Source organism: Camelus dromedarius, chromosome X, assembly GCF_036321535.1.
Source record: "Camelus dromedarius isolate mCamDro1 chromosome X, mCamDro1.pat, whole genome shotgun sequence".
In the NCBI taxonomy this organism is placed as follows: domain Eukaryota; kingdom Metazoa; phylum Chordata; class Mammalia; order Artiodactyla; family Camelidae; genus Camelus; species Camelus dromedarius.
This window is the reverse complement of record NC_087472.1, coordinates 60,786,933-60,803,013: the sequence shown is the minus strand read 5'-3', so window position 1 is coordinate 60,803,013 and position 16,081 is coordinate 60,786,933. Positions and strand designations below refer to the sequence as shown.

Sequence of the window (16,081 nt, the reverse complement as noted above, 5' to 3'; positions counted from 1 at the left end):
CTCTTTGAAGGCTCTCAAGAGTGTCCCAGCTATTTCAAGAAGCTTTCCCCTTTCTGGAGAATAGACAGTATGGTTAGTCAACAATTCATTAAAAAAAAAATAGGGAAGGTTTCTTCCTGTGTCTCAGATAGCTGAGAGTATGGCTGTTTAAGAAATCTTGGCAGGAGGGAGAATAGGACGGGCTTGATGGTGGTGAGCTGTCTATCTAAGGAGGAAAGGGTACATCACACTACATGTCTGGATGGTATACCAGAGTCGGGTAAGGAGAATAGGGACCAAATGATTGAGCCTTCCTCCTTCTTTCCCTCTTGCCAGAAAAGGCTCAACATCAACACCATGGCCAACACGTCCAAGTAAGTAAGATCTCCTAACTTGCTGATGCTGTCACTTGTCACTTACCCAAACTCAAGTAGTTGCCTTTAAGGTAGAGGGGTTGGACACCTCTCCTCAACCTGTGTCTTGGACTCTATCGCAACTACCTCCACCTTTGTGCCATTTCATGCTCCTTGGGCCTCTTCTAATCCTAGAAATATTTCCTTTTCTCCCCACTTCCCTGCCTTTCTTTTCCCTTCTCCTCTTCCTTTCTCTTCCAATCCCCCTCCCTATCCTATGATTTCCTCCTCATAGGGTATTTAAGAAGACCTGCTCCAATGGCAAGGTGAGAGAACCTGGCCCAGCTGGGCAAATGAGAGGGCAAAAGGGATAGGTGGGTACATCCTTCGAGGTCTCAGGGGTTTGGATTGGGGGCATCAGGGGAATCCATTCAAAGATGATTATAAGAGTAACATGGGAGGTTGTTCCACAACAGCTCTCCATCTACCTGGGGAAACGGGACTTCGTGGACCATGTGGACATGGTGGAACCCATTGGTCAGTGAGTTTAAAAAGGGAAAGAGCCTGGGGAGAAGGGAATGGGAGCCAGGGAGTAAAGGAAAGCCAAGAAAGGACCACACAGAAGAGGAGGCCAATTAAAGGGGAAAATCGGAGGAACCATTCAGGGATCAACTTCTGTTTCATGGTTTGAGGACTATTCCTGACCAGGGTGCCTGTTGTCTCTCCCTCTCCACAGATGGTGTAGTCCTGGTTGACCCTGATTACTTAAAAGGTCGAAAGAGTAAGTAAAATTCCTTGTTTGTTTATGTGCCAGGGACCCCAAACTAAAATGTCATGCATACCAGACAAGCAACCTGAAAGAATGGTCTGGACGAGTGGACCAGAGGGGTATAAGAAAATTAAAAAGTGGTGAGAACTGTGAATGTCTCACCTGGTGGAGGTCAACAATTGGGAATTTCAGCCCAGTGTGGCCAAATTTTCTGATTATTAAAGAGGAATCAGAAATAAAGCTCAGAATAAGACCTTTAGAGATCCAAAGTCTGAAAAAGATTATAATGCCCCATTCATTCCCAAATGACATCCAAAATAAATATATTTCTAAAGCATATGTGTTGAAATCAAAATAGTTTTTTTCCCTAAAATTTCTGATTTTCTCCATTATTGTTGGTAGTACCCCCCCTTCACTGCTGTGCCTATAGGAAGATCCAATACACCAGAGATTGAGATTTTTATGCAAATTTCCTGAATTTCAAGTGTTAGCAACTAATTAAAAGATTTTGAAAGGCCTGGCTAGGTCAGAAAACTTTATTTTTTCATAGGCTGGATGTGGCCCTCAGGCTGACATTTTGCAGTCTCTGGCATATGTCTTTCCATCTCTCCCTTATGTAGGGAAGCCATCTTTTCCATTAAAAAAAAAATCCCAAATAAACAAACAAAACAATAACTACAGCAAGTAACAGCAAGAGACATTGCTCTGGCCACAGAATAAGATACTACAGATCAATATTACACTGAATTGTTTTTTTTACTGCTTTTTTCTCTTTTAATTCTTACTCTGTGATCCAACTAGATTGAAATTGAGTTTGATTTGAAAAAGTCTCAGAACAAATTGATGAATACTAGTTCAGATATAATCTTTAGATGTTGTGGAATAAAACAGACTTGAATCTCTCAGATTAAACAGTATGGAAAGGCAGTCCACCCAGTTTTAAATATCAGAGGAACTTTGGGAACTAGCCAGTAAATTAACCAACTTATTTAAGACTCTCAATTACTCTGTAGTTCTAAAATCTAAATCATTTTTTACAGCCCTACAAAATCTTCAGAATAATGTACAGAAAGAAAGCTTTAGTTTAAAAAAAAAGAATGTTGATCCAGGAATAAGATGTGTTTTTTCCTTTGATTCCAATCTTTTTTATGTCCCTTAATAGGTTTATATTACTATTAAGTTGTATATATTTCTGGAGTTTATTCCTTAGCTATTTTATATGTTTTGTTACTTTTATGAATATAATCTTATTTGCATCGTATTTTCAAATATGTTTTTTTTTTTCCCGAGGTGCATTTGTTGATGTAAAATATGCTTACACTATACCACTGAATGAAAACGGCCGGTTGTAGGGCAGCATATGTGGTTGTGCGAATGAAGTGTTGTTTAACAAAAATCTCTGGGGGATTTCTCTGTATTATTTCTTATAAGTGCATGTCAATCTACAATGATCTGAAAATAAAATGTTTAATTTCCAAAAGGCAATGAGAGAGAAGTCATAAATACCTAAGGTGGCCTTATGTTTAATTACAGAAACAAATTTGGGGAGCAAACTCAACAGACATCAATAATAGTTATCTCTGGAATATCATGTATGATGGCAGAGCTTGGATTTCCCTTTTGGTGTGTGTTTTCTGATTGTCACACAGTTAGTACGTATTGTTTGTGTAATAAACACAAATCTAAATTAATGACTTTATAATAGATGTTGAATTAAAAAAATAAATGCAAGCTATTTACTAACAAAAAAAAAAGATGATTCTAAACTGCCCAAGAGCCAATAAGATCTTGGGGGGCGGTGATGTCCTCCCCACATGCCAACAGGAGGATGTGCCAAATACAACTCATCTGATTAACATCCTCACGTTAGGGGCTACTAGATACCCTTCTGCCCGGCCCCTCCTGATTGTTTCCTGTCTTATTTCTCATCTCTTTCATTTCCTCCCATTCCCTCCTTCCTTCCAGCCACCTCTTTTCCTCTTTTTCTCACCTTCTCTGTCTTTTCTTTTCCTTTCTCCCTTCTTTTCTTTTGCTTTTCTTTTTCTCTCCCTTCTCCCACTTTAATTGGCATAATTGAGAACCAAGGTGAATTTATCTGTTGTTGATCTTTTGAAAATTAAGTTTTTCTTCATTGTAGAAAAATTACAAAGTGCAGATGAAGGAGGAAAAGACTGTAATCCTATCTTCCAGAGACAATCACTAATATTTTAGTTCATATTTAGTCATATTGTCTGTGTAAAAAATCTATATTTTATTAAAAATGCTATATTATAAATAATGTTTTCTAATCTCCTTTTTTACCTATGTCAATATATAAAAACCTATAAATTTTTAAGATGCCTACCACTATATTGTATGGGTGTACCATAATGTATTTAGCCAATCTTCAATTGTTGAACATTTTTTGCTATGATAAACAACCCTGTAAGGTACACACTTGTATAGATTTTTTTCATACCTGTCCAATTATTTCTTTAGACTAAACGCCCAGAAAAAGAATGAATGGCCAAAGGGCAGTCACACAATTTTAAAGCTTTCTATCGCCAAATTGCCCTTCAAAATGATTGTACCAATTAACTCTCCCTCCTGCAGGGTACAAGGCTGCCCATTGCCTGTGTCCTTATAAACACTACCATTATCATTACTTTCAGTCTTTGTTGTATCTTTTGAATATAGACTCATTTTCTTTGCTTGTTTGTAATTTTAAAATCAGATAATCTGACTTTTGATATTCTGATCTCTTAAAAACACAAAAATAGATTGCTTTCTATTAGTGTGTGGCTTTTGGTAGTTTTCTTTTCATTGGGTCAGGGCTCCTGATAAAAATAAGATTCCCCACCCTTGTTCTAAATCTTTCCTTCCCCCCATCTCTGTTACTGTCCTCTGTACCCCATCCCAAAATCCACTAGAGCATTGAAGTGGCTTTCTGTTTGCCCCTAATCTTAGGTACTAGCTGCAAAGTATAAGTTCCATTTCTCCAATATTCCCATGCTGATGATCATAATCAACATCGTCCTCATCCTCCACATCTATAATTACAATTTCCAAAGGGATTTCTTATACATCAACTCCTTACAGCCATCCTATGAGTTAAGTTGGGCACATACAAGTCGAGGCTTTGGAGTCAGACTGGCCTGGATTGAAATCCTGGGCTGTCACTTGACAGCTTTGAGCTCATTTTCTCTCATTTTCAGAGGATTATTGTGAGGTCTAAATAACATATGGAGAGCTTTTAGTGCACTCCTATTATTGACAGGTGAAATAACTGATGCTAAGACAACTCGAGGGATTTATACAAGTCATATTCAAGCCCAGGTATTCTGACCCTAGAGAATTGTGTAAGGAATACCCTGTACCCACTACGTAGCTTTAAAAAGAATTACAGAAACAAACTGAAGTCTCCCATGTGTCCTTCCCTGATCCCATGCCCCTTCTTCCCTCCCTCCTCTTTCTTCCTTCACCCCCAGGTAACCACTATCCTGAATTTGGTGTTTATTATTCCCATGATGTTTCTACACTTCTACTCTACATTTATATACCTGTGAGCAACTTCGGTATTGTTCTACATGCTTTTCAATTTGATATACACGATCTCAGGTTGTGCATATCATTCTGCAGCTAGCTCTTTTTTCTAACTCAACAGTTTTTGAGATTTAACCATGTTAATACATGGAGTTCAAGTTCATTTGTTTTATCCCCAGTTTAGTATTCCATTATATGAATATACCACAACTATTTACCCATTCTCCCATTGATAGGTACTTAAATCGTTTCCAGTTTTATGCTATGACAAACACATTGGCTCAACGGACATTCTTATGTGTATCTCCATATAGACATGAGCAAGAGTTCCTCTAAATTCCTTAGGTCATAAGATATGAGCAGATTCAGTTTTTACTGGATGGCGCCAGTTTTCCAAAGTGGTTATATAACACCGCAGTGTGTAATGAACTCCTATTGCTCCACATCTGGAGCACAGCTCAATACTTGCTATCAGACTGAAAAATTGCTGACTATCCCAAGGGTGTGAAATGTTATCTCTGTGGTTTTAATATGCATTTATCTGATTACTGATGAGACTAGACATGTTTTCATGTCTTATTGGCCACTCCCCATTTTGCACTTCTGCAAAGAGCCTACTCACATAATTTGCTCACTTTTATATTGGGACATTTTTATTTTTATCACTGATTTGTGGGAGTTCTTTATATACTATGAACACTAAACTTTTGTTTGTGATATATTTTGCAAATGTTTTCTCCCAGGCTTTTATTTGTTTCATTATTTTAAAAGATTTTAATTTTTTTATTGAAGTATAGTTGATTTACAATGTTGTGTTAATTTCTGGTGCACAGCAAAGTGATTCAGATACAGATATATATATAGAGATATATACATATATTCCTTTTCATATTTTTTCATTATAGGCTGTTATAAGGTATTGAATATAGTTTCCTGTGCTATATAGTAGGAACTTGTTGTTTATCTGTTTTACTTAGAAAGACTCAATGTAAAGAAGTTTTAAGTTTTACTATAGTCAAATGCATTAATCCTTTTCTTTAAGGCCATACTGTTTTGATCATATTACATTGTCTCTCCATGTCTTCCTGTGAGCCATTTAAGATCGCCTTTCCCTCTCAGGCCTGACAGGTCACTCTCTTCTTCCTTTGCCTACAGTGTTTGTCATGTTGACATGTGCCTTTCGCTATGGCCATGATGATTTGGATGTGATTGGTCTGACGTTCCGCAAAGATCTGTATGTACAGGTCCAGCAAGTGGTCCCAGCTGAGCCCAGCAGCCCGCAGGGGCCCCTCACAGTCCTACAGGAGCGACTGCTGCACAAACTGGGGGAGAATGCCTACCCTTTTACCCTGCAGGTACTGACCCCAAGTCCTGGATAAGGCTTTCAGGGAAGATTGAGAGGAAGTTACAGAAGGAGAACAGAGAAATGGGGTCCTTACTTCTTCTGTTTGTTGACCTCCTTCTGATCCCCTAGATGGTTGTCAACCTGCCCTGTTCAGTGGCATTGCAGCCAGGTCCTGACGATACAGGAAAGGTGAGGTCTGGGTTCTAAGAAAGAGGGGCAGATGTCAGTGCTGGGAGGAGGGACAGAGGGATAAACAGACAAGACTGGAGAAATGGACAGCTAAGGGATGGGATCAGGTATCTTTATAGAGCCACAAGTAAGAGACGGGCAGTGTTGGAAACAAGTTCTCTTTGTCCCTGCCCCTTTGCAGTCCTGTGGTGTTGACTTTGAAGTGAAGAGTTTCTGTGCTGAAAACCTGGAGGAGAAAGTCTCCAAGAGGTATTCTTTGGTCCTCTCCAAAACCCCTGCCTCCAGCCTGTGCCAGGAAACAGATCTCGCTTTCAGGACAGAAACAGACCTACTTCTAACCTCCACAGCACCATCACCACCAGCTCAGATGCCCAGTTCTGAGTCCCCTCTGACTTCTCTTCTTTGCTCTAGAGCAAAGGTCAGCAAACTTTCCCGTCAAAGGCCAAAAACTAAATAGTTCGGCTTTGTGAGCAATATAGTTTCTATTGCAATTACTCAACCATGCCACTGTAGCATGAAAGCGGCCACAGGCAGTCCGTAAATGAAGGAGTATGGCTGTGTGCCAATACAGCTTAATTACAGACACTGAAATTTGAATTTTATATAATTTCCACATGTCATGAAGTAGTATTGTTCTTTGATTTTTTTCCCAGCCATTATAAATGTAATAACCATTCTGTCCTTGCAGGCCATACAGAAACAGGCAGCAGGCCAGATGTGGCCAGAGAGCCACAGTTTGCTGACATGTGGTCTAGATATCTCACTGAGGGTTCAGAGGTGTTGTTGGAGCGAGGTTTTCTGCTACCTCCACCCCGCAAGCAAGGACTGGGCTATGGGGTTGGCATGGGAAAGGTCTGTGGGTCCTAAGGAGACGTTCTAGCTGACCTCTTGGCCTCTACTCAGAGACTCTGTGCGGCTGGTGATTCGGAAAATACAGTTTGCACCCTTGGAGCCAGGCCCCGGCCCCTGGGCTCAGACCGTGCGCCGCTTCCTCCTGTCAGCTCAGCCCCTACAACTCCAGGCCTGGATGGACAGGGAGGTTCGTTACCCGCCTTTCCTGTCCCCTACCACAAACCCCTTTGAAACCCCTTCTTCACTGATCTCCTACTTGGGTAAGACAAGGATTGAAGCCAGGGTGGCAACAGCACTAAGGAAACAAACTCAAGGGCTTGATCTGGGTGTTCTCCCTCCAACCTCGCCATGAGCCTCCCCTCCTGCTTCAGGTTCACTACCACGGCAAAGCCATCTCTGTCAATGTTTCCATCAACAACTCCACCAACAAGGTCATCAAAAAAATCAAGATTTCAGGTGAGCTTCTTGTCCTATCCCCAGGTACTTGGTCCCAAAGCCACAGGTTTTTTCCAAAACTCTGCCCCACTTCCCCAGTCTGCATTCATCTAGGCTTTCCCTCCAATGCAGGTTCATCAAAACACATATCTTTTGTGCTGAATGCATGGTGTGCCTATGTATAAGGTCACATCTGAGGGCCGTGAGTTGGGGTCTTGAAGATGACTGACTAATTGTAGTCATGTGCTTTTTCCTGGCTCTTCAGTTGATCAGATCACAGATGTTGTCCTGTATTCACTAGACAAGTACACCAAGACTGTGTTCATCCAGGAGTTCACGTGAGCTGGGGCTGGGGCCAGGGTCAGAGAGCTGAGGGGTAGGGTGGTGGGAAGGGGGCTGGGGTCTGGATGCAGAGGAGGGGGTTGAGGAAACAAGGAAGCAGAGAAGAGCCCAGGACTGAGGAAAGTCAAGGTGAGGGTTGATGTGGAGGAGAACTAGAGGGAGGATACCCCCAAGAGGATCATTGAAATGCTGAGAGGGCAGGGGCATGAGGATCTCTGACCGGAGTGAATCGTTCCTACTCTCCACAGCTAGACATGCCAACTCCCTTGGATACTCTAGTAGGTTCACGGAATCGTGCAAAATGCTCTTGAGGATGAGAATTACTTAGTTGGCAAGCCTAGCTTAAGATCTTCTCTTCTTTTCCTTTTGAAGGGAGACTATAGCTGCTAACTCCACCTTCTCCAAGAGCTTTGAAGTAACCCCACTCCTGGCTGACAACTGCGAGAAACAGGGCCTGGCACTAGATGGCAAATTTAAGCATGGTGACACCAATCTGGCCTCTAGCACAATGTAAGCTCAAATGTAACTCCCAACCTTCATTTTCTATCCCCAACCCATTCTGTGTGCTATATATACAGTCCTGAGGTTTTGTCTTCAATGAAGCCTACCTAGTTTAAAGAATGTCCCTAGGCCAGTGTTCCGACATCCCTCCAGGCTGGAGGAACAGGATGCTAAATAATACCCATGGGACCAATGGCAGGTTTAGGTCCTAGGCCCTAGGCAACAAGAAAGGAAAAAGTGGAATGGAAAAATTCCTTATGTTGTATATTTTACAGCTCACAAAGGCCTTACATATGGTAGTATGTCATCTTCATAAGAAACTCATTCAAGTTGGCTGGATACGTGTTCTTGTTCTGTTTTACACTTAATGACCCTAAGGCTCAGAGAGATGAAGGAACTTGTCCAAGCTTCCATAGCTAATAAGGGGCAGAGGTGGAACAGATTCTATCTCACGTCATCTGGCTCTAACACTGCAATCTCTATAGCAGCTACTCTCCAGTGAAGACAGGAGTGGAGTGGAAAACTAGGAGGTGAGAAATGGAGGGAAAGGAAGACAAAAAAGGAGAATAATACAATAGGAACTGACAGAATTCTATCAAATCATTCATTTGGTCCTATGCCTAAGACTTGGCTGCCCTAGTGTTGTATGTGTCTCCCACCAAAAGCCATCTGCCACCCTCTGTCAAGCGTTAATTCCCACTGCCTCTCTCTATGCCCTATCAAACATGTAGCTATAGACTGTTACTGTTAGAATGAGCCTGCAAAATCATCCAGACAGCATTATTTTATAGACAGAGGATCAGCATCCCAGAGCAATGAAGAGACTTTCCCAAGATCATATTGCTTTCTGTGTCTTATTTTTCAGTCAGTGGGTTTCCACTGAACACCTGTTACATGCTCATCCCCATGCTAAAAGCATTGTGGGAGGACATAGAGAAGTTTAAGACTCTCCGCCTTCAGTCAATTTGTGGCCTAGATAGGGAACAAAGAGGAATGCAAATGCAATCTAACAGTTAAACGTTAGTATATGCAGTTCAGACAAGAAATTAAACAGGAGTCAAAGAAGCCAGCGTAGTTGGCGAGGGCTTCCTGGAGGAGATAGAATGAGCTAGATCTTCAAGCATGTGTTGGATCTGGAGAGCAACAGAGGAAGAAAAGAGCATTCCAGATTGGGAGCCTAGCATGGACAAAGGCTGGAAAGCAGGAAGCCGCGTGGCATGTTCTGAGCATGGAGAGATGGATCGGCTTAGGTTGTAATCCAGGTGTCAGGAAGTTAGGGCAGGAAGGTTCTAGAGAGGCTAGGTGGGGCCAAATTGTTAAGGGTTGTGAAAGTCAAGCAGTGAAGTAGTTACATTCAGAAAGGTAGGCTCTTAAGCAGAGGGTGACGTGGTAAAAACTAGATTTGAGGAACAGAAAAGCAGTCCCCAAGAGTAGGAGATCTGAGCCTGGGAGACTTGTTAGATGACAAAAGGTGCACAGGACTATTCAGCCATAAAAAAGAATAAAATAATGCCATTTGCAGAAACATGGATGGACCTAGAGATCATCATTGTAAGTGAAGTAGGCTAGAAAGAGAAAAAAATACCATATGATACCACTCATATATGGAATCTAAAAAAATAAAAATGGACACTATGAACTCATCCACAAAACAGAAACAGACTCACAGACATAGTAAACAATCCTATGGTTACTGGGGAAAGGGGGTGGGAAAGAATAAATCTGGGAGTTTGAGATTTACAAATATTAGTCACTATATATATAAAAATAGATATTTTTAAGTTTTTTCTATATAGCACAGGGAATTATGTTCAACATCTTGTAATAACATTTAATGAAAAAGAATATGAAAACGAATATATGTATGTATATGCATGACTGGGACATTGTGCTGTACACCAGAAATTGACACATTATAATTGACTGTACTTCAAAAAAACAAAAAAAACCCCAAAAAACCCAAAAGGTGCACAGGAAGGGATGGGGGAACTGAATGGATTACCCTCCCCCAACACACAACAATGAATACTACCCGCTTTAGTCTTCGACCAGGAGTGGACAAAGAGCTGCTGGGGATCCTGGTGTCCTACAAAGTCAGAGTCAACCTGATGGTGTCCTGTGGAGGGTGAGTGAGGGTGCAGGGTCCATCTGGGCAGAGGCTAGGGAGCCACTTCTGTTTTCCTCCCAGTTGGACTGAGCCAATCAAGCTATTCCCCACTCCTTCTCCTGGACCCATTTCCCAAACCTGTGCGCTCTATGAGCAAGCCAACAAGCCACTCTGTGGCTGAGTTGGCCTTTTGATCCCTCATCCCCCAGTAAAATTAGGTTGCCCCTTTCCATTTCCAGCTGCTAATTTTAGGGTGTCATTCTGCCCTCAGCATCCTAGGCGACCTGACAGCCAGGTAAGAGAATGCAGGGAGGGGGGACAGGGGCAAGAAGGGGAGGATGATATCAGGAGACCAAAAGAGACATGAGGGAGAATCTGAGGGCAACCCAGGATCGGAAAACTGAGGGAGAGAGGTTCGGGGTGTGGACATGGAGGGAAATCTGTAATCCCACCTTGGGATCCTCACAGTGATGTTGGTGTGGAGCTGCCCCTGATCCTGATGCATCCGAAACCATCGAACGGTAAGTGACCTGGTGGGACTCACAGGAACAGACGGGGACCAAGCAGTTCTGATCTTGTGAATCGGGAACTGGCAGTTTGGATAGAGACTGAATAGCAGTAGGTAGGCTGGGTGTCTAGGTTTTCAGAGGAAGTTGTGTGTGTGTGTCTGTATGTTGTGCGTATGGGAGGAAGAGCGTTAAAAAGGACGAAGGAAGAGAACTAGACATTTCTGCTGGGAATTGAAGGGTCCCTTATCAGCCTCAGCTCCATATTTCCCTCCCTCTCCATGCTTGTTACAGAGGCTACCTGGTAAGAAAATGTGAGGCCTGGAAACCCCACCCTCCTTTCCCCATTGCACTATTTTATGATGATGGCAGTGTAAAAAAAGGTTCCCTGGAGTTTTGCTTACAATAGGTGTGCAGTAGCAACATGTGGTTTAGCTTTGTGTCATAGTTCAGTGCTTTTCATGAGCCCGCCTTTTCCTTCCTGAGTCCCCGCCCTCCACCTCCTGCTCTTCTCCCAATCATCCCTCCCCCTCATCGCTGTCATTTTTGTTTTTCCGTTTCCCCGCCCCCTCGCCATTCTCCTGTCTTTCATGCTTCCATCCCTTCTCTCCTTCCTACCCTCCATTCTTATTTCCCCTCCAGCCCTCAGGGGGGACTTTCCTGTTGGGAGATTGGGGAGGGAGCGAAGGAAAGAAGCCAGTGCAGTTGACGCGGGGCTGAGGATCTGAGCTGGGAAGCAGGGAAGGGATCACTCCTCTGGGATCAGGAGCTAGTACTGAATGTGGAAGACATGCAGACAGTTGTTTCTAACCCTCCATTCCCCTTCGCTGCTTCTGCAAGCTCTGAGGACATAGTCATCGAGGAGTTTGCTCGGCAGGAGCCTGGCAGCGAGGAGAGCCAGGAGGCTTTGGCAGCTGAGGGGGATGAGGGCAGCTGAGTGCCTGGCTCTGGTGCCTCTGTGTGGGAGCCCCACTGTAACGCTCTAATAAATCAGCTTGTCCAGATGTGCCTTGTGATCTCTCTTGTATTTCCTCCTCCGGAGGGTAATGAAACTACCTAGAATGAGCCCCTCCACCCCTATCAGTGATGAGATCTCCTGTAGCACATGCTTTTCCTCAAAATGAGTCCTGACTTCCCTCTGGCAAGGCCACTCGCCCTCTGTGGGTCCTTCAGCTTTCCTTCAAGTCCTGGCCATCCCCGCCTGACTATCACCCTCCCACAATCACCCACTGCCCCAGCTTCTCCAGCCGCCCCACCATGGGAGCCACAGAAGCTGAGGGCAGGGCCTGAGGAGGCATGGCCCTGAGCCCAAGCCTGGGGGCAATGCTGATGGTTGGATAGAGAGCACCATGTGACCTCAGGCAGCAGGTGCCGCCCACCTGCCCACATCCCTCGCATACTATGAGGCCCACAGACTAGGCTTCGGCCTGGAAACCATCAGACTCACTTGAGTACCAGTCTATGTGTGAAACCAAACCGCATAATCCTTGGGGAGCAGAGCAGTGGGGGCCTGGGTTGGGCTTTGGGGATAGGGAGGTGAGATGGAGTGGGGGTGGGTTCTCTAGGGAATTGATTAATTTCCTCCTGGCCCAGGGTGACAGTTGGCCTACGTATCATCACTTAGTTTATGTACAACAGCTTGAAGGCACCTGCCAAGGCATCACACAGTATATTTTTGCCCCCTTCTTTGGCCGACTTACCCGGGGATTCTTCTCCTCAAAGTTATCTACTGTAAATGTTGAGAAGCTGAGTCAGGAAACTGTTTTCAAGGGCCATTCTCCACTTCCGGTTCTAAGACTGTACTGGGGGTAGAGGAGAGGTACAGAGTTAAGTATCTGACTCTCCTTTGCAGGTAACCTTTGGAATTGACTAAGATCATGTACTTGGAGGACTGAAGAGTGTGTTCACTCTCATAGTCCTAACCCTATACCTCAATCGATTCATCACCATCCCATATTATCTGTGCATAAAGGGGAAATAAAATATGAAACCTCCTCAAATTACCAAACCCTGTGCTGTTTCTTATTCTCTCTGCCCTCATCTTATTTCCAGCTAACAGTAACAAAGTCCAAGAGGCCTTGCTTCCTTAAATCTGCTGCTCTATAGTCTTCCTTAATCGAAACAGTCTATTGGGATTGGACCTGACCTAGGATGGTAGGCACTTGGTTTGTGGTCATGCCAGCCACTTTTCAGGAACCCGATTTCCTTGACTCTTTTGATTTTGCCTTTATTAAGTTCTAGCCTTTAAGAGGCAAGTTTTGTTTCTTTCTCTGCCTTCTTTCTAAACATCTGTTTTATGCAGGTTCAGCTGCAGCTATGGAACACAGCTGGCCAGGAGCACTCTTGTAGCCTAATTTCTAGCAACATTCATGATTCAATAGCCGTGGTTGTCTATAACATCACGAGTGGGTGTTAAGCCATGTTTTACTTGAAAAAGGGATTGAGGGAAGCAATAGAAAGGTTGGTAAAACTAGCAGAGAGGATGGACAGGTACATTCTCTCTCCAACCCTCTACTAAATGTTTCAAATCTCTGCAACACATTCTCTTGTAAACAGTGATTATTTTAAGGAGGCAGATAAGTGGGTAGAAGATGTAGAGGCAGAAAGAGGCAATTACAGCATCATCATGTTGCTAGTTAGACTGACCTGAACAACAAAAGGAAAGGTATAACTACAGCTGCTCCTGGCATACTTAGAGCTCAATCCCTGCTGGGAGGGTCTACTCTGCTCTATTGACTTGGGAGGAGTTATTCATGTCAGGGATCAGAAAGGTCATGGGTTCAGGGCTTTGAGGGTTCCTGGTCCTAGGGAGGCATCATTATGACTCAGAAGGATCAATTTCTTTCCAGAACTCTGGTTCAGAAGGGGTCTTACCACTATCTGGTCCCTTACATCATTGTTCATTTATCCAGACAAGTCTCTACAAAGGAGGCAGAAGAAAAATTCAGAGATCTCAATGTGATGTTTATTGAGACCAGTGCCAAAACCAGTTACAATGTGAAAAATACTCATTTCTCTTTATGATCATTCTTATGCACTCATCTCTAGCTACCCACCACTGCTTACTCTTTGGATAACCTGGCTTGTCCTATCATGGGTTTGGGGGTAAGGTTCATCTCCCCATCATGCAGTGCAAAGGCCTGGAATCACGTCTCTGAACTTGACCTTTTTTCTTTTGAGCACACACGCACATTTATTCCAGTGCACAGCTTTTGCCCTTCCTGCTGGAGGTTAATTCGTCTCCACTGAGGGAAGAGAGGATCCTTTCTCCCAGCTTTGCTGGGAGAAGGCAAACTTCCTTTGCTGAGTTGATGGCCCTACCAATTTTTCTGCCTGATACTTAAAGGAAAATGGGACTAACTTCAGCCCAAAGTAGCTCCCTGGTTTGCCTTTAGGTGAAATGGATAAAAATTCCTTTTCTGTGTTTCCTAGATACCCCTGGGAGTTGAGATTTGACCCCAGCCACCACACTCTATTATCCTCCTACCTTCACACAGACCTCAATGGTAAAATCCAACTGGCACCCTCCAATGAGCCAGACATCAAAAGCCATTATTCCTGTTGATAGCTTAGGCTGTCTCTCTGCCTAATTTAATAAATTCATTGCATTTGGGCTTCCCAGTACCAGTCCTTCTCCCCCAACCTCACATTTATGGTTTAAATACTTGGCCACTAAGTAAGTAAGCTCTTGTCCAATTCCTAGGCTTAGGAGTAAAATGGAACTCTTGAAAATGCTATCATTTTTTCTTGACTGCTTCTCACAGCTCCTGGGTGGAAAGTTCTTACAGGGCCCAGGAATCCCAACTTACCTCCTCTGACTACTAAAAGACAATCTCTAGGGCATATAGCTCTATAGCAGCTGGGATACTTCACAGGCTGATACAGTTCCTTCTTATCTACACACTCAATAAATGACTGGTCCTTTCACCTTAGCCTCTGATTGCTTGCAGCTTCAGTACGCTCTTCCTGTACCTCCACCCTGCAGTTGTATCATGCTGGTGCCCCAACACAGAACCATTCAAATTCCTCAAAGTGAGAACCAATTTTGGGCAGGAGGGATTTTGCCTCTTAGGCCCCTGGCATCTGGCTGGGTTTGTTTGTTTTTTTCACCCTGTTTGCCACACTTCTTATATGAGTTGTTTTAAAGCCTTTTAACCACAGGGAGAGTCTTGGACCTCAACATTCAGTAGACTCAGCCAATATGCCTTTGTGTATCTCTGCCACTAGTTTCTTCCTCAGATGGCCATTGGGGGGCAGCAGAGCAAATACTACCATATAGTCTATATCGGGTGGGGGAGGGGAATTTCCCAGGAGGCATAGACACAGCTAGATTAATTCTACCTCCCGCAATGTTCACCAGGATGCTGCTACCTAACAATGGGATTGAGCCAACAGAAGAGGGCCCATCGTAGAGCTAGGGTGGGATTTATAGGAAAAACCAGAACTTCCTCACAGATATAGTACTAGTATTTAGAACTGTTTCCTATGTTTGTTATTCACCTTATTCAAAAATTCAGATTTCCAGGCTCCATCTCAGACCAAAAGAATCACTCTCCAGAGGAAGGGCTTTGAAATATATACTAACACTTCCCAGGATTCTTTCAAGGCAAATTTGAGACTTTTATTCCAGGGTCCTACTTCACCCCATACCTCTTTAGAAAACTTTCTATTCTGAATGGGTATTGTGAACACGCCAAGGAAATGGCATAAGGTGTGGCCTGGAATCTCTAACACAGATTGGTACGAAAGAACTAAGAATAGAGCAGACGGTTATTTGGGGGCTGAGGTGAAGAAAACTGGAGAAGTCAGAGGTCAATAATACTCAACCTATGAGGTGGAAATTGGGAACCAATTTCTTACTGTTGTCCCTGAAAAGAAGTGCATCTAAGTCTCTCCCTTAGTTTATGTTCCAGATGAATCTGGGAAAAGAGAAGACAGAATTATATTAATACTGCCCCCTTGCTGACAAATGTCCACAGTTCATGGGGGGAGGGGCACTGTTTCCTCCAGTACCCCTCACCCTATACCATTCCTTGGTTATACTGCAGATAAGCGTCCTGGGCCTCCCTAATGTTCTGGCCAGACAGAGATAGTTGCAAAGTAGGTACAGTGCTGCTCTGTTGCTTAGTGGCTCCTCTCTTTGGAAGAGCTTTTATTTTTCCTCAAAAGCATTTGACACCC

The 16,081-nt window shown here is 43.5% G+C and overlaps 1 protein-coding gene across 1 annotated transcript; it reads left to right on the top strand.

The window, feature by feature from the left end:
• The first annotated feature begins 241 nt into the window (after positions 1-241).
• On the top strand, positions 242-11,837 carry ARR3 (arrestin 3). Its single transcript, XM_064483188.1, has 14 exons — positions 242-259; positions 316-353; positions 628-658; positions 809-869; positions 1,069-1,113; positions 5,779-5,978; positions 6,098-6,157; positions 6,339-6,406; positions 7,061-7,196; positions 7,381-7,465; positions 7,710-7,782; positions 8,159-8,296; positions 10,329-10,412; positions 11,741-11,837. The coding sequence occupies exons 1-14, from the start codon at positions 242-244 to the stop codon at positions 11,835-11,837; spliced, it is 1,134 nt and encodes a 377-aa protein (XP_064339258.1).
• The last annotated feature ends 4,244 nt before the right edge of the window (positions 11,838-16,081 follow it).